General features: G+C 39.6%; 1 protein-coding gene across 1 annotated transcript; it reads left to right on the plus strand.

Moving 5' to 3' along the window:
* Nucleotides 1–1856: 1856 nt before the first annotated feature.
* Nucleotides 1857–23400, plus strand: LOC139722885 (dol-P-Man:Man(7)GlcNAc(2)-PP-Dol alpha-1,6-mannosyltransferase-like). The gene is made up of 10 exons (XM_071634165.1): nucleotides 1857–1970; nucleotides 10278–10415; nucleotides 11457–11589; nucleotides 12295–12468; nucleotides 17553–17747; nucleotides 18658–18761; nucleotides 19571–19797; nucleotides 20757–20926; nucleotides 21504–21579; nucleotides 22961–23400. The coding sequence occupies exons 1-10, from the start codon at nucleotides 1857–1859 to the stop codon at nucleotides 23220–23222; spliced, it is 1593 nt and encodes a 530-aa protein (XP_071490266.1). The 3' UTR covers nucleotides 23223–23400.
* The last annotated feature ends 249 nt before the right edge of the window (nucleotides 23401–23649 follow it).

Raw genomic sequence — 23649 nt, forward strand, 5'->3', positions numbered from 1 at the left:
GATCATCACTATTTTCCATATCGAATTCAGTGGCGGATCCAGAGGGGGGCGCAACCGGCGCACGCCCCCCCCCCCTTTATTTTTCGTGAAAAACAAAAGAAATATAAAGAAAAAAAATGAAATAAAAACCCGGAAGTGCCACCAGAAATATTAGTCACGCCCCCCCCCCCCCCACTTTACAGAATTCCTGGATCCGCCCCTGGAATTTATTTTCCGCTCGCCCACCAAGTATCTATACATTGTTCCTCCTAATTATTGTATATAATATGTTGTTCTGAAATTTATCTCGTATTATACATGAATCTTTTGCAAACGTTTGAGCAATATTATTTCATGACATGTATACTTTGTACTATGTTTTTTTTTTATTTTCGTTGATTGGAAATAAACTATGATTGAATTGAATTGAATTAAATTGAATTGACACCACAGTTCTGTATCTCAACACATTTATTTGGGTTCCATTCTGAATTCGCACGTAATTCAACCGTAAACAGAAAAGATAAATAAACTTTAATTATTTTTATTGAAGGGCAAAAATCTTTTTTTTTCTCAGTCATTGTTACCCATTCAAATTGAAAAAAAATATCCGAATTATGACTGATTCCTACCAAAAATTACCTCATGAAACTTCCCATCATTAACTAGAGATAACAACGATCCCAAATAAAAAGCGGCGATTCCCGCGATATGATCGAGACATCCTTCTATATCTATAATGTCTATGCTGTAACTTGTATGGCATCGTTTCTAGCTTTAGAAAAGAAAAAAGAAAACAAATCTTATCTAACGATTGGCTTTTTTTTTCTTTTATGAAAATAATGTGTTAGCGTGCAGTGTGGGTGTTTTCAATTTGGCGCGAATTGCGTGAGTGTAAATTAATGTACTGTATAAGTACTGTTCGGTTGGGTAGAGTGGGCGAAAACACAAACAAAGCAAACACACCCTTACACACACACATACACACACTACACACACACACACACACGCACACTCACACACACACACACGCACACACACACACACACACACACACTCAAAACAGCTATCATTTCAAGAACACATTGCTCAATCAATACCACTCACTTGGGTAACATAACCAAGTAATCATGAAGTATTACATGTAATTATAGTCTCATAAATAGATTGACCATTGTGTTTCCTTTAATTCTTTCCGAGAATTTGTTGTTAATGCCCCATTGAATTGATTGAGGACGATTTTTTTTTTTCTGCTATAGGCCTATAGGCCCTGTCTTCAGATATGAATCGGGGAGGGGGTGGGGGTAAGGAACGAGACTGTATCAAGGAACAATTAAGGGAGGGGCGAGGGCTGTGCTTCCTACCCCCCCCCCCCCCCCATCCCCATACACAGTACACATACACACACACGTGTGGCTTAAAAATGAAATAATGATAATAATAAATGGTAATAATAATCATAACTGGAAAAAAAACCCAACACAATATCCATGACTTTCCTAAGGTTCCACTCTGAGATCTTTTTTTTTTTAAATTCATTTATTCATTTTTAATGGAAGAGATGAGTATAGAAGCTGAGAGGGAGGGACTCAAAGAGGTTTTACAGTGTTATGTAAATAGAACCTCTTTGGAGGGACTCTGGATCGAGCTGGTACGACCAAAGAGATTCTGTTGTGGGTACGACCGACAATGTGCGTACCGTTGCTGAATCAAAAGGCTCTGGAATCAAAGATGAAAGAGCGCCGCCGCGAAGTGGCGACTGAATAATTTGTGAGCATTCTTTCTCCTAGCTGTCCGCTAGTCTCTAGGATCTTTGCTCTAGTACATGTACATGGATATATTTCCACGTCTTGTAAAATTGTAGGTCATCTGTGACAATGAGTAAGAAGAGGGTCCGAATCAGGGAAGCGAGCGGGGAGATAGTGGAGCCCGCGAGAGTCACAGAATCTCGAGAACGGGAGCAGAGGAGGCAGAGACAGGCTACATATTCTGTAAGTTTACAACTCCATTCTGTACATATTTTCTGACAACAGACTGTCACCCCACATCCACAGCAGCTGCCACAGCCAACGCTTAGTCCCATCCTATAGTAATCAATGTTTGTTTTAAGCCAAGGTAGAGTCACGTGTAGAGTTACAATTCCAAGTAAACTTTGAGTTTGAAAGGAAAGACAATTTACAAGTGACTTGCTGTAACGTAAAAGATATTACTATTAAGCAGATGTTGAGGAGTAATCACAGAAAAAAGAAAAAAAAACGCACACACATAGATACTAGACTAAATTTTTAGAGATTTCTAACGTTATTATATTTTTTTAAAGTCTCGATCTCGGGTCAGATTCTGATTGAATGATTAATAATGCCTCTAGCTATACACAGCCCTGTCGCTGTACACAAGTGTAAGTCGACAGGGCTGTACGGTGTGTGATACACATATCTACGAAACCCCATACATTAAAGATATCTACTAAACCCCTCAAACACGGCCACACAACAACAAAACTGTTGAAAATTTCTACATTCTTATCACAGATTTTACGAATTACTCACGTGAATTGAGATGCTTGGACAATGAGCATGGTATTTCAGTCCATAGAGAGCCCTCACGCAACATACACTGAGCAAAAAGTCCAATCTTAACCCGGAATGCTGTGAAGAGTGTGATCATCGCTGGGCCATTCAAAATAAACGCGTAAACCTTTCCCAGCTATGAACGATGAAAATTGCGCTGCTAGAGTTTGTACGCCCGCGCAGTCGACAGCGCCCTCTTTGCCCAGTGCTGCGCCGACATTTTGAATCATTTCTACGATTTCTGCGGCGTACAGGATTTAAAAAACTCATTGTGGTAAGTTTTGAAATAGTTATCTCGATATTGATAGCCAAAGACGCTAGCCAAATAGATAAAGTTTTCACTGTATGTAGTCTGAGTAACAAATATGGTGCAGTAAATTAAAAATCGAGTCGGCGCCCCGGATTCCTGAGATTACATAGTGTCCACACCGTACAGCCCTGTCGCGACTTACACTTGTGTACAGCGACAGGGCTGTGTATAGTTATAATGCCTCATATGACTGATCGATATTTCAGTGTTCGATATAATGTAGAAAGGGGATACATTTACCTCTTGACTACTGTCGCACAGGTAGATTGCCATCCTGCTAGCCCCGGCGCGGGGCGCTGTAACCAGTAACAGTGCCCCGAAGACTTGTATGCAATTTGGGGGGGGGGGGGAATGAAGTAATCAAGTGCACTGCGATGCTTGCAATTCAGTAAACAACCCATCGTTCAAAACGACACTTGGATTCGCAACGAAAAGCCACATGTTGTAATACCATATTGTTGAATATTGTAGGCAACTATGTATCACTCACCATTTAATACCTCCGAAAACAAGATTAATCGTCATCATCTTTGAGACCATCTCCGCGAGATGTGAATCGCCATTTTGAACATAGGGTGTATCACGTAAAGAAAATGATCTGCGCATGCGCGAATGAATATTCATTTCAGTTCTCAGAAAGCCATCCTGTTTTTTTTTTTCCACACGCATACATTGTGTATTATAATATGTGCTACGTTTTATCCATACCCGATCGACAGCAAGGCTGTTGGCACATGTGCTGTGTAAGTTGTACTACGATACGAAGTGCGGAAGGACTAAAACCTCGGATAAAATCTTTCACTGGACTTTTAAAACAGATCGTATTGTAAATTGATTTCGGCGACTCTGGTTGTAAGTTTCTTATCTAACAATACGGCTATGATTTTCAGTGTAAAACCCTGTACTTTGGTCTCTGGTCACCAAAATGCTAAGCCATATCATGGGTTTCTTCAATAGCCATAGGGCTGCCATGCGACCCCGACTCGGTACGGGTTGGGGTCGCTGGTGCGGTTACCATCCTGCCTGCTTAGCTTTTGACCTGAGAGAAGAATCTTGTTTCGGGGCATTTAAAGGCTCTCAAAGAAATTGTGGGAGGAACGGGTTAAGGAAAGCTCGGGATCGGCTCACCCTCTGGCCTCATCACATCTACCTAGAGTAAAACCACCAGTTTTCTGCAATAATTGTTCAACTCAAATAATACATTCATACCACAGGCCTCGAAATAGGATTTTGGAGGGGCAAGGCCATTTAGAAAAGGGCACTTTTTCCAAGAGGCCAGGGCACTTAAGTCAGTCAGAGGGGCACCAAGGCCACATTGGAAAGGGCATGTTTGGTGTTTATGAAAAAAGAAAGAAGAAAAACAAACCGAGAAAAACAAACAAACACACACACACACACACTCAAAGTGCAACACACAACAAAAACCTCTTCCCTACAGCTGTAACACATTCCCGATCTCCGCGTTTCTATCAGGTGAAACGACATTTTTTAAAACAGGAATAAAACAACAGTAGGTATTGATTGAAACTCGACACCCTTTCAGGCCAGCCAGGCTGCCATGAAACTTCAAAGCACATTCCGACAGCTGGCTGGCAAAACCACAAGGCAAAGGAATTTGCGCGCGCGTGTAGATTGCTATGATTACTGTAGTCTGTGACAGACAGTTCATGACCTCCAAGAATGCGCCAGTACGCGCGGTTTCTTCTGTTGATTGGTCTCTCTCTCTCTCCACCCCTCCCCATTCCCCAGTCTGGCACACCTTGGCATCGTGGGATTTTTCTTTTCTTGGTGAACTTGGAGTTCACACTTTACTACTCTATCTGAATATGCGCTGCCTAGCTAGTACATACTCGCGCCCGCTGCGCTGCGGAGGCAGTCGGGATGGTAAAAGCCGGTCGGGCGTACATGTACGTACACGTCGTCTCGTATCTCTGAAAGATACTTTGAGTTTGAATCAGATATATCGGGACGCGAGTGAACTGAAGGTATGATATTTGAGATCAGGAAAGTTGTTCAAGCTTATTAAAGAGACTTTGAGAAAGGGCATATCATATGTCATAAATAATAACTTTCATTCTAAAAGGGCACCACGGCCCCAAGAAAAAGGGCACATTTTTTTTTGGCCGTAACTTTGATCAAAAAACAAAAGGCATTGCGGCCAACGAGAGGGGCACCGACGGCCATGGCCGTCGGTGGCCGTCGGCTAATGACAATGTAGACCTACATGTATGCGCAAACTACTTTTATCTCATTGTTGATTTTGTTAAATACTTCATAAAATTTCACAAAATCCCCCAAAATTATCTGCTTGATAATCCACCAGAATCCGTCCAGCCTCTCCGGAATCCCGATATGCGCTATGCACGTTCAATGTCAATGCATGTACAAGGTCGCTGAAAAATGCGATGTGCCATGCCTTGTTGGCGCAAGGTTGCATCGGGGACGTTGCAGCTCCCGTTGTTGTCTGAATTCTGGCAAGTCAACACTTGCATTCAACCTCTGTACATTTAGTCACTGCATCGGCACATACAGAGATTTTGTTTTTCTTTTGTGTTTTTTGAGGATACCATTACACTCTGAGCTTCCGATAAGCAAAAAATCTTGCAACAGAATGGCATATTTCTCACTTTTAGCACTTTTTCGGCGACCCCGATTCTTAACATGGGACTTAATTCATGCACGCTTTGGAAAAGTTGCGCTGATTTTGCATTTTTTATGGCAAAATTCAGGATTTTAGATGGATTATTGGAGGTGACTATGGCACTTTCCTGTCGTGAACGACTGTGCAAGTATATGTGAAATGGTGTGATATGCGTGTGTTGTGACAGTAGAATTTACTGGCTTGCGATAAGTGATAAGTGTCTGGATTCTGGAGGCCAGCCGAAAACTGGGGGCTTTACTCTAGATACCTTATCCAGATAAGGAAAGACAGTTTATACAGCAACATGCATAAATTTGTTTTTACCACCTAGTCATACCCCGGTACATGTGTGGTTGTAATACAGTCTGTATGGCCCAAGTGGCTGGATGCAGCTTCATGACTTGACATGAGTGTGACTACATAGACTTTATCCATACACTGCCCGAAGAGAGGCTGCTGGCCATTGATCATGAAATCAGAATGGATAAAACCAGGGGCCTTGGGGTAGGAAGTACAATGTACCATAAAGCTTGAAACCTCTCTGACAAAACTTGTAGTCAAACAGAAAACATTTGTGACAAGCCCAAAAAAGTGATGAGAAAGGATGTTGAAGATGAAGTGGAAAAAACGTTTTAAGACAAAAGAGGATGTTTTGGTTGTAATTGTGGCATATGATGTGCATGGCAATGGATGGCATTATGTGTTGATATTGATGTGGCTGTATCCAGCAGCATGGATACAACCACACTCATGCATGTGTGGCTGGATGGAAAAGACACAGGGGTGGCTGTTTACACTGCCATGAAAAAAAAAAGAAAGAAAGAAAAAGGATCCCTACCTGGTAGTTTTGTTGGTTTATTAACCACTGAGACTGTAAAATCTTTGACATTCAGCCAGATTCACTACTTACAGTTACTTAGCACCTTTCCTCTGATAGTAAGCACAAAGAGTGCTCTTGATAATGCCATACATGTGTACCTGGGCTTCAAGTGAGTATTTGGGCGTCATTAAGCAGGATCATGCAGCACAACTTCCCACTGGAGGCATGGCCTATTGCTGTATTGTTTCATACTACTGTACTATTGATGAAAACACTGACTAAAAGTAGTGTCTAGACTAGTTTCCATTGTCTTGTGTGCACAGATGTTCATTCCTGAAGATAAGTTCTACGTACAAATCTACAATGTACATATTGTATCATATGCAAACGTGTACTTTTTCATAAATATTTTGTGTCTTCAAGAGGTGACTTGTAAGAGCTACATAACATACAATGTTGTACATGTACACAAACACTCTTGACTGCAATCTTTGCATTGGCCGTTTTCATAAAGCATTTCTTTCTTTGTTGTTATTGTTGATGGTTAAACATGCCTTTCAGTGCATGGTGCATTATTGGAAAAGTGTTTTGTTTACTATATACATAAATTTGTATTTCACTTTCTACAATGCAATGCAATGCAATGCAATTCAATGCAATGGTATCACACCAGCGCATCATTCCCAACATGGATTTCATATGAAGACCAAGAGAGCAACTAGCGGGAAACCAAATTAGCGATGTAGATCTTGATATCAACCTGCAATGGAGGATATATGTAGATTTATTGCAATTTTTGCAAGTATTGGTCTCAATTGTAAATGTGAATTGTGTTTAATTTGTGATGGTGTCAGAGATAATTATGTGTACAATTTTTCAAATTTTTCCATTCACATTGAAAATTTTGTCTGGCATCCAGATTCCTCTTTTGTTTTGTTTTGTTCATTAAAGGGTTGTGACAAGCATTAACCCTCAAGTACATGTATTATGCTTCACATCTCTTTCATTCTTTCCTGGTCTTATTTACAATTCATTAGCCTCCAGTAAGGGGACTTACAAGGATGGAAGGATTTTTTTTTTATGCCTCCGCCACGAAGTGGTGCCGGAGGCATTATGTTTTCAGGTTGTCCGTCCGTCCGTACGTCCATCCGTACGTCCGTCCGTACGCTTTCGTTTACGCGATAACTTGAGTAATATTGACTCGAATTCTACCAAACTTGGTCCAAGTATAAAGTATGATGGGGCAATTAGTTGATTAGATTTGGGGTGAAATCTGCCAAAGGTCAAAGGTCAAAGGTCAAGGTCAAATCATGAAATTGTATCCGTTTACGCCATAACTCAAGACTGGATCGAGCAAATTTCACCAAACTTTGTCGGAGGATGATGTATGATGGGACAATTACTCTATTAGTTTTTTAGTGAAATCGGACTGAGGTCAAAGGTCAAAGATCAAGGTCAAATCCTGAAATTTATCTGTTTACGTGATAACTCAAAACTGGATGAAGCAGCTTTCACCAAACTTGGTCCAAGGATGATGTATGATGGGGCAATTAGTTGAGTAGATTGTAGTGACATTGGCAAGAGGTCAAAGGTCAAAAGGTCAAGGTCAAATGCTAAAAATGTTGCTATTTCCCCAATATCTATGCAATGCCCTAAGGTATTTTCTTGAAACTTGGTGTAGACATACGTGTACTACTGCATAAAGATTCTCCAGAGAGAGTTTCATGTCATAAGGTCAAAGGTCAAAAGGTCAAAGGTTAGGTGAAAATGTTGTAATATCACTTTTCTCACAAATGGTTCAATGTATCTTTGTGGAACTTGGTACATAAGCATGTACTGACTGGCAGAGATTATCTAGGGAATTTCGGGGTCATAGGTCAATAGTCATGGGGTCAGAGGTCAAGGTCAACTCCTCAATATTTTACTATTTCCCTCATACACTAGTATATGAAATGCTTGTGGAGATTCTCCAGGAAATTTCCAGCCAGAATGTCAAAGGTCAAAGGTTAAGGGTCAAAGGTCAGGTTTCAATGCCCCCCCCCCCAAAAAAAAAAAAAGAAAAAAAAAAAAATCTGTTTTGTATTGTAATTACACTCTTTCTTCATACCTTGGAAATTACTCAGTGCATAAACTTATAAAAGGGTCCGTCAGAATTCAAGTAAAAATTCTCAATTCCCCAAATATGTGTACCTGCACTCTTCGACAATTATAGCAAACCCAGTTCAAGGAAAGTGAACATTCAAGTCATTTCTGACAAACCTGTCATATCAATATTTTGCCAGTTATGTGAAACTGTCATGGATCACACATTGTGAAGACATTGTACTATACGCCTATTGGGAGAATCATGCATTATGGCGGAGGCATCAGTCGCCATAGCGACATTTCTAGTTTTAAATCATTGTGACACGGTGTTCTTGATAAAACAGATTGAGCATACAATCTTATTCATGGAGAGCAACAGCAAAAAAGGAAGTCTCTCTTTTTTTAGCAAGTCCACATGTTCTGTAATATTTTGCAAAGTGTTCAGAATCTTTGTGCAGAGTATTGTTTGTTTATTTGTTTGTTTGTTTGTTTGTTTTTTTACTGTCGTTTTGTAAAATGTGAATGTGGGTGTTTACATCATGTCTGTATGACTACTGATTGTTCAGTGCCATGTAGTGATGTGGATATGGGGTTGTAAATTTGCTCTGTAGGTTTTGTTTGAGATGTTGAAGTGTAAAGCTATACCCTGACCCAGTTGTAAGCAGAAGCGCAGCATAGGAGTTAACACCAGAGGAATCTTTATCTCCCATCCTTCATCCTATCTACATTAAAGGGAAATTCTGGACCAGGAAACCAGTTAAGATTTAGTTTTAAAAAGAGTGAATCTTTTAATCAGCAAAATGTTCAGTGAAAATGTGATCAGAATAAAGAATACCAGTAGTTCAAAAGTTACGAAATTGTGGGGTTTTGCTAATTTTTGCACAACAGTTCTCTGCTGTAAAAGTGTAAACATAGGACTTGTTATTCCTGCCTGAATAAGTTCTGCAAAATGATGATCACCCCGATACATTAAGATTTGAGGCTGGGGCATACAAATGTAGTAAATTTTGTGTTTGGACAAAAAAAAAAAAAAAATGAAATGTCACGATCTTGTGCACAAACTTCTGGTGTATGGCAAGTTGTGAGGTAATGACATCATCAACTCAATCATTTTAATATTCATATTGACTGTGTGTAAAACTTCACAAATTCAAAAGATAACTTCCTTGATATTTGTTCTATTTAGATCAAATTTTCACTTTTGTGCTTTATGAAATTGTACTTTCTCGTCAAATGTTTTTTAAAAACGTATAATTAGCGTGGAATTCCACCTTTAACCCGTTTAGGACGAGTCCCGAGTATACTTGGGGAGGTGTCTATTGGAAATGCGTGTTGTAGCAAAATCAATCCGTCCTCAACGGGTTAAAGGAATGGTACAGTATTGGTGGAGATGAGAATTGGGCTTTTAACTTTTTGCGAGATACCTAGAAAACACTTGTGATATAGTACAGAGCATATCATTTTAAGAGGAATTCAAAGTTTATTTGATGAAAATCGGGTTTGGAATGACTGAAACATCCAAAAACAAAGTAAAACAAAGCGATCATAATAAAGTGTGGGTCTCACACTTTATTAGAATCGCTCTTTTTTTTTTATATCTCAGCCATTTCAAAACCAATTTTCATCAAATAAATGTTGAATTCCTCATAGAATTACATGCTCTTTCATGTTTCATAAGAGGTTTCTCTTTATTTCACCAAAAAATGTTAGAAACCCGAAATTAGGTCTCAACCAAAACTGTACGATCCCTTTAACCCTTTCTGTGCCATTGAGTCAAATGTGCACAAATTTCTCACGGCACACAGAGAGTCAAAACCTGTCGATTTGAAGGCACCAACAGTGTCCCTCCCTCCCTCCCTCCCTCCCTTGCAGGTGGACCTGCTCCTGTCCCTCCTCCTGTTCCTCACACCCCTGGTCCATCTTCTGGTGTGCCCATACACCAAGGTGGAGGAGAGTTTCAACCTGCAGGCCATGCACGACATCCTCTACCACCGCACCAACCTCAGCGCGGTGAGTCCACTACCATCCATCATACACTCTTCTCATCCCAGAAACAAGGTTTTATGGGACATACTGCTGATTATAGTTACGTTCAGACGACAAGCCTTAATCTCGAGGTTAGGAAACCTGGAGGTTAAGCTTGTGGTTAGGGACCGTGAAGACGCACTCGTAATAAGCTAACCTAGAGGTAAGCTGATGTTAAGAGCCACAAGAAATCTTAAATGGTTAGCGCTCTAACCACAAGCCGCGGGGGGGGGGGGGGGGGGGGGGGGGGGGGGGGGGGGGGTCCCCTCTCGTAGTTAAGCACGGTGTGGACACAAAAATCAACGCACTCGAAGGGCCAGGAATTTAACCTCAAGGTTAAGATTCGTCGTGTGGATGCACGTTGAAGTTAGGGGGCAAGAGCTTAACCTCAAGGTGAGGGCTTGTCTTCTGAACCATCTTAATGTCAATCTTTTCAGCAAGTTTTCCACAAAACAATATACATTGTACTCTCAGTGTGTTCTCATGAGATCCTCCAGCTTCAAATTGATATTATTTTTATTTGAAGTTGTCCATCCTGTGAAAAAAGTAAGATGTGTAGTCTTTGTAGAAATCAAGGGACTTTGATGCATTTTATTTTGCTGACATTATAACACTCTATTATATTAATTTATAATCTGCTTTTGAAAAGACTAAACTCTGCCATGTCATTCCAGTTGCTCAGTGCTTTCACTTTCAAAGTATTGTCCCAAATTTGGCCATATGATATAAGAACAGGGTGTATTAGAGTATGATTTCTGAGGAATATTGTCTTTTGAGTATGACTCTGATGTTACTTTACTTTTTCTCAAAAGATATACTGTATAATTTTACCTCAATTCCCTTCCGTCATGGAAGGAACACTTTTTGGTAGTAAATATATAAGTTGAGATACAAATCTGATGAAAAAAAAAATGGGAAAAAAAACTGTGAAGACAGAGTACATTCATGACTAATGATCTGTACGACCACATCTGTGGTTACCTGAAATTAATCTTAATCCAAAACATATCAATTTTTCATACACAGTACGACCATCTAGAGTTTCCTGGGGTTGTTCCGAGGACGTTTTTAGGACCACTCTTCATCAGCGTTCTATCCTCCCCCATTGTTGGAGTGTGCAGCCTCTTTGGTGCCTCAAAGTTTGCCGCACAGTACATAGGTATCGTAGATGTTTGCCCAGCTGTATGATTAATTTAAGTATGATCATAATCACTCTGTACATGGAGTATAAGTTTCAGACAAGCTGTACAAACCACCCACGCATTCTACATTTGGGTCAGTGCCGAAGGAACATTGTACATTTGTGTAGCTTTGTTGTTACCTTTGCTGTACTTTGTACAGATATGTTAAACATTCTCTAAAGGATACATTTGTCAGCCATATGTTTGATGTGGCTGCAAAAGAAAGTATTAAAAAAAAATAAAGTGCACCTTTGATACAAACTTTGCCATCATGTGAGCTAAAAAGTTTGCAAAATGTTAACAGAACAATCAATAGAAAGTGAAAGTTGATCAAAGAAGTTGATCATTTGTTGCTGTTTATTTTTGCTGTCGAGTACAATGTTCAAGTCATAAGGCATGATGCATCAATTTTTGGACTGTGATACTGGGACATCTCTTTGCTCTTTATAACAATGCCTCCTTCCCATTGTTTAAAATGATTTTTAAGTGTCAGAGAAAGAGGGCAGAATTGCAGACTATGGGATAGTTAATGACTTCAAAAGTATCAGAACTAGTGTGACCACCTAAGATTGTAATTATCAACAATACTAATTAGTGTAAAGAATACAAAGATAGAAAATAAAGTTGAAGCCATTACCTCCGATAACCACGACTCTTTCTATGATATTGATGATTTATCGCAGTTCGGGGCATGCTTGCTGTCATGGTCATGTCATCATTTAACTCCTTCCGGGGGAGCGTCTCAAAGCTGTTCGGCCGCGACGTGGCCTGCTACCTGGTCCTGCTCACCCTGTCCCAGAGCCACTTTGTGTTCTACGCCTCGAGGCCGCTGCCAAACACGTTTGCTCTTGCCATCGGTGAGTTCCTTTAACAATTTGCATTCCATTGGGAGGCCTCAGTTGCTGGCCATGTGTCAAATCTTGAAAGGAGTATTCACCTCAAACTACAAACAAGCAAACCTAGATGAATATGGACACACACACTCACACACACAAAATCATTGATGGACAATAATCTTGAAAATTGCAATTATACTTTAGCACTTGCTGGATTTGTTGTCATGCCGTTTGCTTGGTAACAGTAAGTAACGTATTCTGAAAGGGTATCAATGTTGATTGAAAGTCCACATCAATGGTGTGTAATCGTGTTGTCTTATTAATGTGAGCAAACCTTGATTAAAAAGTCCAGATGTGTTATATGTTCCACAGGTAAAATTAAAGTTCATCGCTTGTCATAGCTGGTTGATTGATAATGGTATAAAGCAAAGGGTGTTTCACAAACTGAAAACATCTAGAAATTGTATTTATCATGTGTTCTGACCTGTCTGCTGCGATCCTGTTTGAATCTTTCGTCTCGCACCAAAATATGAAAGTGATACTGTGTAAATGGTTTTCATTACAATTAATTTTCAAGGGGTCATATATTAAAGGCCAATATCACTTCTTATGCATCTTATATCATTGAGTCCTTTTACAATGTACTGTAGGCCTATATGCTGTTATTTTCGCGTACTGATATTTTCGCGAAAAAGAAGTTTTAGAAAATTTTCGCAAGATGTTGTTTTCACAAATTGACACAGAGGCCATCATAAGCACACTATTACCTTGGCTCATGGTGACATTTTCATGTGTTGTTAAATTCATGGTCCAACTGTGATTAGTGAAATTTGCGCAAATTAAATCCTCTAAAAAATAACAGCTTATACACTGAATGACTTCACAGAATACTGTAAACGTCAATATTTTCGCGCGATTAATTTTTCGCGCTGAGCGGCTCGAAAACGTATTCGCGGGTTCTTAAATTCGCGCTCCGCAGCAGGTTACTTTACTGTAGTACACATTCACTGCTTTCATCCAAAGCCTCTGCTACATAGCTTGCTATGCCAGCGTACGACAAGCGACGTAGCGAGCGGCTCGACTGCGAGTACAAGCACTCAAATACGTAGTACAGCTGTGACTGTAGTACCGTAGTCACGGGGGAATGTAGCATCGGTGCGCGCGGTGCACACTGCATGCTACAGTACACAGCAATCTATCGTCTCTTCGCACAGTACTAGTAGCGTAAACATGCCTGTACATTGTACTACGTAGCAGTATCATCGATGAAGCGCACACAATTCATCCCGTTCAAAATGTGCATAGAAAATTGTGAAGATATATTCGCGCGTTTTTGAATTCGCGCTAGCCGAACGTAGCGCGAAATCCGCGAAAATTAATGTACCGCGAAAATTTCCACGTTTACAGTACTGTTTTTACTACAGTAACTGTATAGCATCTTTATTGATTTATCTCACCGCAAAGAAAAATGTCTCCTTGAACCTATTGTAAGTAACCGGATCAAATTACACTCTGCAATGTACCTTGTTATTTAGGGTTAGGGGTTAGGGTTGTGACAAGGTTTTAGGTTTAGTTTAATGTGAGGATTAGGATTAGGGTTAGGGTTACATGTATGTTTGTGGGTAGGCTCTATGTTTGGCTAAGCATGCAGATATTTCAGTGGAGCAATTGTCGCAAGAGCAATTGTCATGGAACCCATTACTTCAGTGTCATTTTGTGATTAAAGAGAGAAAGCTAGCTTGAGTTTAGAATAACATGATCCCATCATGCTCAAGATGTTGGATTACATGGTGACTCACTTGAGGATATCTTGACAGTCTATCTGTGTTTACACCATCATGCCGGAGGCGGCCATCAATTTAGTCCGGCTTTCCATCCATTGACATGTCAGTGATTTCTCTGGTATGTCAGGAATGCCGGGCCAGCAGAACGAACATAGCCTGTGATGTTAAAAGTGACGGTAATGAGTCACTACATACCTGGCCAAATCAAATTTCTGCAGCTATTTCTGATCCGCCAGGAGAAATGTAAATAAAGTGCCAGGTCAAATCGTAATCATGACTGACAGGGTTAGCACTCCATCGATATCAACCTTCAAGCTTACAGCTGTAGGTCATTATAAGTTTATGCATGTATAAATTGGTGCCAGTTTTGTGGAGAAGGCATTTCACTGTACATAGATTTACTGTTAAAAAAAGTAAAACAAACAAACAAACAAAGCCACCAACTTTGTGCAGGTCTTGTTGCTGAACTTGTGTAAAGCAATTAATCCTCTTAAATATTTTTCTTCAATTTTTGCCTCGTGGTACCAAAACGTAGAGTCATTTATGATATGTGCATGCAGCATTGATGGTGATGATGATGGTGACAGTTACGAGATTGATGACAGTAATGATGATCATGACAATACTAAAAATCCTAACAATAACAGTGATGATACCATTAACTACAACAATGATAGTGACAAGTCATAATGATCCAGCTGAACTCGTTATAATGCTCCTACAGCGTAGATTCAAGCTGACCAAATGAATTCTCATGACATACTTGGCATATTTAGTGGTTATTTTTAATCCCATTCCCCCCCCCCCCCCAAGATTCACATAGAGACTCTGAAAGCATAATTAGGACCTTATAGCTGAGATGCTTAAATGCTTGCATCATGTAGGGTGCTAGAGGCTTTATCAAATAATGCCCTTTAAAGGGACTGTACAGTACTGGTTGAGGTGAGGATTCAGGTTTATAACATTTCTAAGTGAGATAATGAGAAACCTCTTGTGAAATATGAAAGAGCATGTAATTCTAAGAAGGATTGGACGTTTATTTGATGAAAATTGGTTTTCAAATGGCTGCGGTGTCCAAAAAAGTGATAATGATAAAAGGCGACAGGCCACGCCTTTTATTAGGATCTCTTTGTTTTACCTTGTTTTTGGATATCTCAGCCATTTCAAATCTGATTTTCATCAAATAAACTTTCTATTCCCCTTAGAGTTGCATGCTCTCTGACATCTCATAGAGTGGTTTCTGAATATCTCGCAAAACGTCAAAAGGTAAATCCTCACCTCAACCAGAACTGTACAGTCCCTTTTATGAATGTATTAATGCCTTTAAACTGTTGGCACCACTGAGACTGAATGGTCAAAGGAACACCACTTACTCTTGTTTTTAGTATAATAAGAATAAAGTCAGAGGACTAGAGCAGTGTAAATGCCAGTAAAATCAAACCAAAGATTGGAATTTTTAGAATGTGAACGTTTCAGTTTTTGTGAAATAGTTTTACCAGAAATGATCACATTCTACAATTAGACGCTGGGGTGATATCATTTTCAGCACACATTTCACAGTACTGTTAGTTTGTGCAAATCTGTAATACGTTATTAAAGATTTATGATATACAATTGTACATAGCTGCTATAATTCTCTGTATGAAAGGTGATTTTTACTTAAGCATTCAAAATGTAATACAATAGGAATGATAAAGTCTCTCTGTTTTAATCAATTTTGAGGAATGATATGAACTTCAAAATGCTGTACACTGGATTTATGCAATATAAGTTATTTCTTTTAAGCTAATCTTCATACTTATCACTATTACTTGATTCATACACAAATTCAGATACTGGAGCTCTCTGGAATGTGCTTTGACATAAAATGTCCTTTTGAGTCTGTAGAGAGGAGTTCTGCTTGGCCAATGTTCTAACATACTATCCTTTATCTGTGTTATTCTTAGTAAGTCACATTCAGAGTTTTCCCAAAAGAAAAAAAAAATACTATGACAGATTATTCTAATTTGCATATTATATCAACATGTAATGGTGGTTACATGTATTCTAATGTCATGCAGGTAAAATGCAAAATGTTCTAAATGTTCTTCATGAAAATTAAGGTTCAAGAGAAATGCGACATTGCAAAGGGTTTATAAAAACCAGAATTTTGGAACAGGTGAACTACAATGTATGGTCAAGATAAAGTTATTCACATTTTGATTCTTTTTAATGAAAAATTCACAGAGTAGTGTAGTGTTGTAACACTGCTTTCTATACTAACACCTGTGATTCATAAGACAACAAACGGATGTTTGCGAAAGCCAACTGTGATACTTTACAAACATAAAGGGAGTGCACTGGAGTTACAGACTGCAAATATTGTGCTTACATGTGGTAAGCACAGTATATAGTGCAGTCACTGTATTGGGGGGGGGGGGGGGGGGGGGCATTGATGCTCTTTTGCAAGTTGAGTACAGCATAAAATCAGAGAAGTAATTGTATGCCCAAACCAATTGTGCAAATTAAAAGCACTTGAACTCTATCAACATTGTTTTATTACACTTTTTAGGACAGCAGAAATAAAAGACATACAATGTATTTGATTTCACAGAATCTAGGTAACATGCATGTATGGTGAATACCAACATCCTACATTTTGTATGTATACCTGTATTCCAAATGCAAATAGATGCACTTTAAGGTGTGGTTCCTGTGAGAGAAATTTGTTTTTTAATGCCCTTTGAGCACTCAGACAGAGTGATGTGATATGGGCCATTAGAATTGTCCCCTATTATTATTTTACAGTGTAGCATAAATTGTCTTGTCAACCTGAACATGCATGATGCAGTTTAATGCGAGATATGCTATATGTTTCTTCTCTTTGAAATTGAAACACAGTTCACCAGTAGTGAACTAGATGCGAGGAATTTCTCAGAATGTAGCAAAAGACTATTCTAAGGTCATCCAGGGTCACCATAAGCTGCGATGTCATTTCATTTATTAGAAAACATGCCACTGTCAGCCATCGAGAACTATAAAGGTGGATGTCTTCCCCACAAAAACATTATTTTCTTCATCCAACCAATCACTGCTACTCAGTGTATAATACCCCTCCATAGTCTTGCTGACTCTTTTTCTCAGCTCTGCAGCATCTGGTTTAATGCCTGGATAAATAAGGATCAGATTCAGGGATCAAGTATGTCACTGTCAGCCATTGACATCCAGAAAGGTGGATGTCTCCCTTGAACATTTTTTTTTTTCTTTTTGGCAAGCAACCAATCACTGCTCCTCAGATGTAAATGCCACTCAATACTCTAATGCCTGGTCTCTTCTTCCCAGCTTTGCGTGCAATCAGTGCCTGGATGAACAGGGATCACGTCGCCTTCATCCTCTACTCGGCCTTCGTCATCATCGTGTTCCGCTCGGAGCTCTGCATCCTCATGGGTCTCCTGCTGCTAGCCGAGCTCCTGTCCAGGCGGCTGGACCTGGTGCAGGTCATCTTCTGGGGCGCCCTCGGTGGCGTCGTAAGCATAGGTGAGACAGCAACGCTTGCGTGCTGTTTTAGGATACTTATGTTGTGACACTTCATTTCTTTTGCTGTCAAGAAAGATGGAATAGAGTGCCAAAGTTAGATGTCATAGCCATTAATCGCCATGGAAACTGGTTGTAAACAACCTCACTTGGCCTATGTGTTTGTGCTTGCACCTGCTTCCAACCCACACTATAGCAAAAGACTATGACATCATTGCTATATACGGTACAAAATTTGTGGAAAAAAGGTTAGGCACAAAAATGATTTGTAGAGGGTACAGTTGATCCTCTACTCCATTGCTGCCACATCCGTCATTCTGCACCTTCTTTTTTACTTGTTTTGTCACCTTCATTTTTCAGATTAATGTGATAAGAAGTGTCTGGTAAGCAGTGTATTTAGCCATTCCGAATAAGACTGGCTCAGTTTTGTTTGTAGCAGTAGGTAGAGTGTTTCTGTTATAAAGGGTTTCAATCTTGTATGTGTACATCTGTTAGGTCAAATGACTGGAAAAAAAAAAAGCAACACCCAATGAAATAGATAAAGCACCGTAAAATTAGACAATTGAGGAAATGACATGAACACAGAGAAAGAGAGGGGACATAGGCACTGGGAAGAAAGAGCATGAGTATATTTTTGTCAATGAATCTCGTATGATGAGGAATACTAGGAAGAGTTTTAATTGGTTTTAATAACAAGTAACCGAGAAGAGCATCTGTGCATAAATGCACAGAGGAAACTTTAATTCAGTAGGTTATTGGCCTTGCACGGGGCCATGTTTGCATCAGGCAACGAGCCAGAAGATTATTTGATGTTGAGTTCGGAAGAGAATGTAGGTATGATAGGTATTGTACCATGACAGGTTATACTGATTCAAAAATTAAAAAATTACTTTGTTTGCCTTTTCTTTTGCAGTTCTGACCGTGATGGTTGATTCGTTATTCTGGCAGAGACTCCTGTGGCCCGAGGGAGAAGTGTTGTGGTATAACGCCGTTTTGAACAAGAGCTCAAATTGGGGTGTATCCTTGTCATATCTGAGCTACCACTGTATGCTGTCATTGTCTGATCAAAGCTCAAAAGGTAGTAGGGTTTGTTATCCAGTTTGTATATAGCAGTAGGTCTCTAGTGAGTGTTTCCGATGTAACTAATTGCCTGAGATAGACGAAAATAATCAGTTGAAATAATACTCAACGGAAGAATCTCATGAAATGGAATGTTTTTGATTTGTCATGGAGTGGAGCAAGGCATCTTTTTGCAGAGGAAATGCTGTCTTGAGCAATATTGGTGACAAGGGTGCAATCAATCTGTTGAATATTTCACTGGAGTCAGACGAACGCAAAGATGTGACATGTGAACTTCTAACTGTAAGGAAATCATCTTGATCATGATCCTGATTTATCCTAGTATAATAAGAACAAATAAACTTCATCTGCCTGAATTTGTGAGAACATAATCAATGTCCTAGTGCAATTAATCACCAAGCTTCGGTGTTGGACATGCTTCTCAGAAAAAAATTTTAGTTGCATGAGATGTGATGTTTTTACCTGACAAGATAGAGCCTGGCATGTGTTGTCACTGTTGCTTGACAAGTAGAGCTTCCTATTAATGGCCTCCAACGCTGACTTTCAGATGATGACAGTTTTGCAGCAGTTTGTCTTTTTACATCTTTGATTTACTTCACTGTTGCCACTGATATTTTTGTCTGGGAACAAAGTTTCTGTTTATTCTATTACTGTAGGCAGGGAAGAATTGTATAAAGTATGAAATGCGAGAAGACACTATTATGTGCATTGGGTCAGGACACAATTCCTTGACTTTTGTACACCAGACATCTCCATTCCTCTGGTACTTCTACTCTGCTATTCCCCGCGCTCTTTGGGCCAGTGTGGCCCTGGTCCCCCTGGGCTGCACTGTGGACAGCCGCCTGCCCTGGTTCCTTCTCCCGCCCCTCGGCTTCGTCTTCATCTACTCCTTCCTGCCCCACAAGGAGCTGCGCTTCATCATCTACGTGTTCCCAATGCTCAACGTTGCTGCCGCTGCTGCCATAGCTTACATGTATGTACATTTCGGACCACTTCAACCTTTTTTACAGGGGTATTCAGATCTATAAGAGGGTCAAAGGTCACAGATCAAGAACAAACTATAAACTGCCACATTTTTGTCTAACTGAAGAAATATGTATGCTACAATTTCAAACCATGACTGCATAATTCCTTGGATATGATAGGATAGATTGTTGAACATTGGGAATGAAATATCAACATCAAGGCCTAAATCTCACTGATTATGCAGTTACACTGCTTTGACCATGTCAATCTTGGTATGGAGATTTTGTTTGAGTAGTCCATGTGAATGATCATAATTTGGCAAGATATATAATGGCAGTTAGTTCAGTTCAGACGTAATCTGATATCAGAACCATTAGGAAGAATACCTAGTCAATGCAACTTGGGATACATTTCATGTCGCTCAAACTTTTCATAGACTTTTCAGAATAAGTTTCCTCATAGTGTTTGTTATATCTTGACCCCTGAACTTAGCACTCTTTTATTGTAAGGGCTCATATAGTGTCATCTTTGTCAGACAAAACCAATCAATGTATATTATTATGGTCAATCGCTTTTTTAACAGTCATCGTCAAGTTTCTGGTACTAGTTGACTGTAGAGTGCACTTTTTTTTTGTAATAGATGTATTAAGTTATTAGACATTTTAATGGACAGCAGTTATTGTCATATGATGGCACCCATTCTCATTCTCTTCTGAAAAAGCAGCTTGTGCTTTGTAAATGAAGGAAAGAGCATTATACATGCTAGTCAATTGTCTGTACAGTTGTTATATGGATACCTCAGATACATGTTCAGTGTTTGATAATGCCATGATGGTAATGTGTGGCCAAGCTGGATGACTTGGATCTTTGTGAGAAGTTCTGATTTCATATACAGAAGCTCTGAGTCTCCATTACCTGGTTTCTTTTATGTTGTTTGTTTGTTTGTCTTTTCCATGTTTCTGTCAGACTGCGGAATTTTAAGAAATCAGTGTTCATAAAACTGATGGCGCTGGGCGTCTTGGGTCACTTTGCCGTCAACGTTGTGGCGACGGCGCTGATGCTGGGAGTTTCACACCACAACTATCCGGGTGGGGATATCATGCACCAGATGCACCAATCCATTCCAGCAAATTCAGGTAAAAGGGGGAATGAGTAGTACTTCACAGGAGCCTGAATAAGAGAGGTCTAGGATTCTTAAGTAATATAAGAAGAAGTGAAAGAATTTGGGAGTGTTCAATTGTCCCATAGCATTCACAGAGTTGTGGTGAAAATCATGAAACATATTCCTTTCAGTACTAGGGAACACTGCAATTGCCTTGTTCATCCAGCACAAAATAAAGGCCAGGAAATGGTCATGGGGAAATTTCTGTTTTGTGTGAAGGTTGGTCTGCAGTACATTAGAATAGACCACAGCAGCACATGATAATGGAAGGGCATCTTATCTATTACAACATATGTCTATTGTGTATTTTTTTAACTTCTCTGCAATTAACATTATTTTAGACACTTAGCTGTATTGAAAACCTTCTTTCACAGAACCCCTCCATGGTGATATAGTATGCTTGTGCTGTTCTTGTACACAGTCACAAATAAACGTGTACAATTTTCTTGTCATGTAAAGAAGTATTAGGGATGTACAGGTGTATACAGAAATCGATAGGTAGGAAATGAGATTATGACTTTGTAGCGTGGTGTGTACTTTCTTTTCAACAGATATCCATGTACACATTGATGTTGCTACTGCACAAACGGGTGTCTCCAGATTCACACAGGTCAACCAAAACTGGAGGTAAACATTCTATTTTCTTTTTCTTCTTCTTTTTTTTTCCAAAAAAAAAAACCTGTGGATGTTATATGCACTGCATGTTGGATCACCAAGTTCGACTTGGCACATGTTATTTGAAAATTCAGTATTTCTTAATGTTTGTGGTTCATAGCATTCTGGAAAAGTACATAGTTAGCAAAGATTACAATTGACATTTTGTATTGAAATCTTTCAATATCTCTTGGACATCCCTCAGTACTGTACTTTTCCTTACTGTCCTTTTTTAGATCAGTCGTCATAAAGAGTCATAATCAGTGAAAGTTTGATTTTAATGGTAACTAATTGACTGGTAGTGCAATGAACAAGCTAAAAAGTGAGTGCTACTTACATAATCTAGACTTTGTATGAGATCTCAGTTCTCCTGTAAACTGTTCCAAAGCTGGCAGGATTGCTATGTGTTGGTATCATGGTTACTTTGAAGCATCCCCGTGTTACAGGTCAATCTTATTTGTCCCAGAGTTTTCATAAAGCATACATGCACTTGTACCACTCATGATTACCAGAATATAATTTTTGTCAATTCTACGGCTTCACCTCACTGCTAAAACATGTATACACAATTCTCAAAAGAAATACAATGGACTCCTGCTATAAGGAAGTCCTTGAGACCGGCAGTTTTCTTTCGTTCTATCAAAATTTTTGTTGTGATCGAACAAATAAACAATAAAAATACATAGAGCGATTATGTTGCGGGATAAATTTTTACTTTGTTGTAACACAGGAATATCATTATAACCGTGTTTGTGATAACGGGAGTGAGCTGTAAAATATACATCAACTAGAAAAGCACTCTGAGAGCGCAGACCTCCGCCAAGCACCTACTTTCCAATGATGATCTTGCTTTTCCATAGAGATCAGTGATTTCCACCCGTACTGTACGTATGCATGCTGAAAAATTGTCCGATTTCCCAATATAGAAGCCTTTGCTATGTCAAACCCTCAGCTGCGCAGCACGCCTCGCCCTAGCAGAAACTAGAGCATGCACTTTAGTGCACATATGAAAACCTCAAAAATGTGCAGCTTGAACTCACAAGTTCATTAACCCTTCCTGCCATAATATCAAAAATCCTTCATAGAATCCATAAAAATTTCCGGATCACTACCAAAATTTAATTATCTGTTCCTTGTGTCATTCCCAACCTTTCCTGCAAGTTTCATCCAAATCCGTGCACAACTGTTTGAGTTATTTTGCACAAGGACAAACAAAGAAAGTAACTAACTAACTAACAAACAATTCAATGGTAACGAAAACATAACCTCCTCCCTTGGCGGAGGTAAATATGCATTCTTTCTGCTGCTGTATAGCTTTGCAATTGTAACACGGTTCCTCATCTATCGTCTGAAGGTATAATAAAACAGAGGATCTTAAAGAGGGTGGAGCGGAGATGATGCACTTCTCCCATCTGTGCATCGGCGCCCCCAACGAGGACAGTCCGGAACTGTCCTGGTACCGTCGGACTCACAATGTTCTCGCCTTCGCGAAAGGCTACGCAGGCATGCAGAGGCCGACAAACCTGAGGATGCTCCTGACGTCGCCCCCAAAACTCATCGTGGAGCCGCGGATATACCTGCTGGAGAGAAACGGCTGGCGAAGGGACGATGTATGAGAATGCTGCAGGAGGTTTTCAAAAGGGTGCAGATAATCATGGTTTATCTATTGCTTGTTTTCACCACCTTTAACGAAAATTAATACATGCAAAAGGTAGCAATCACTGGAACATTGCTCGAATGAAGGCTTTGCTACCTTACTATCTATTAGTATGCCTTGTGTCTATGAGTGGTCTTTTTTTTGTATGTGTATGTTATAGTGCATCTGTCTGTACGTGGCTGTCTGTATTCATGTGTTTGTATTTTCCTGAAACAAGTGAAAGTACTGATCATTGATTTTGCCATTCCGTGAGTTCTATCGAGATGTGCTTGCAAGGAAATAATTTCTTACTAGATCAGTCTATAATATATGCCTCCCTCTTGCTGACAGTATGATCAAATGCAACTCACTTGATATCAATTTTGCACACCTAACAGTGATGTAAT

The sequence above is a fragment of the Diadema antillarum genome, unplaced genomic scaffold, assembly GCF_040938485.1.
Source record: "Diadema antillarum isolate AM-2024a unplaced genomic scaffold, OU_Dant_1.0 scf00000176, whole genome shotgun sequence".
Lineage (NCBI taxonomy): Eukaryota > Metazoa > Echinodermata > Echinoidea > Diadematoida > Diadematidae > Diadema > Diadema antillarum.

Coding starts and splice junctions, on each gene's coding strand:
- LOC139722885 (XM_071634165.1), top strand. CDS start 1,857: ATGAGTAAGAAGAGGGTCCGAATCAGGGAAGCGAGCGGGGAGATAGTG. Junction 18,762..19,570: donor ACAAGAGCTCAAATTGGGGT/GTATCCTTGTCA, acceptor TTTGTACACCAG/ACATCTCCATTCCTCTGGTA. Junction 19,798..20,756: donor GCTGCTGCCATAGCTTACAT/GTATGTACATTT, acceptor TGTTTCTGTCAG/ACTGCGGAATTTTAAGAAAT.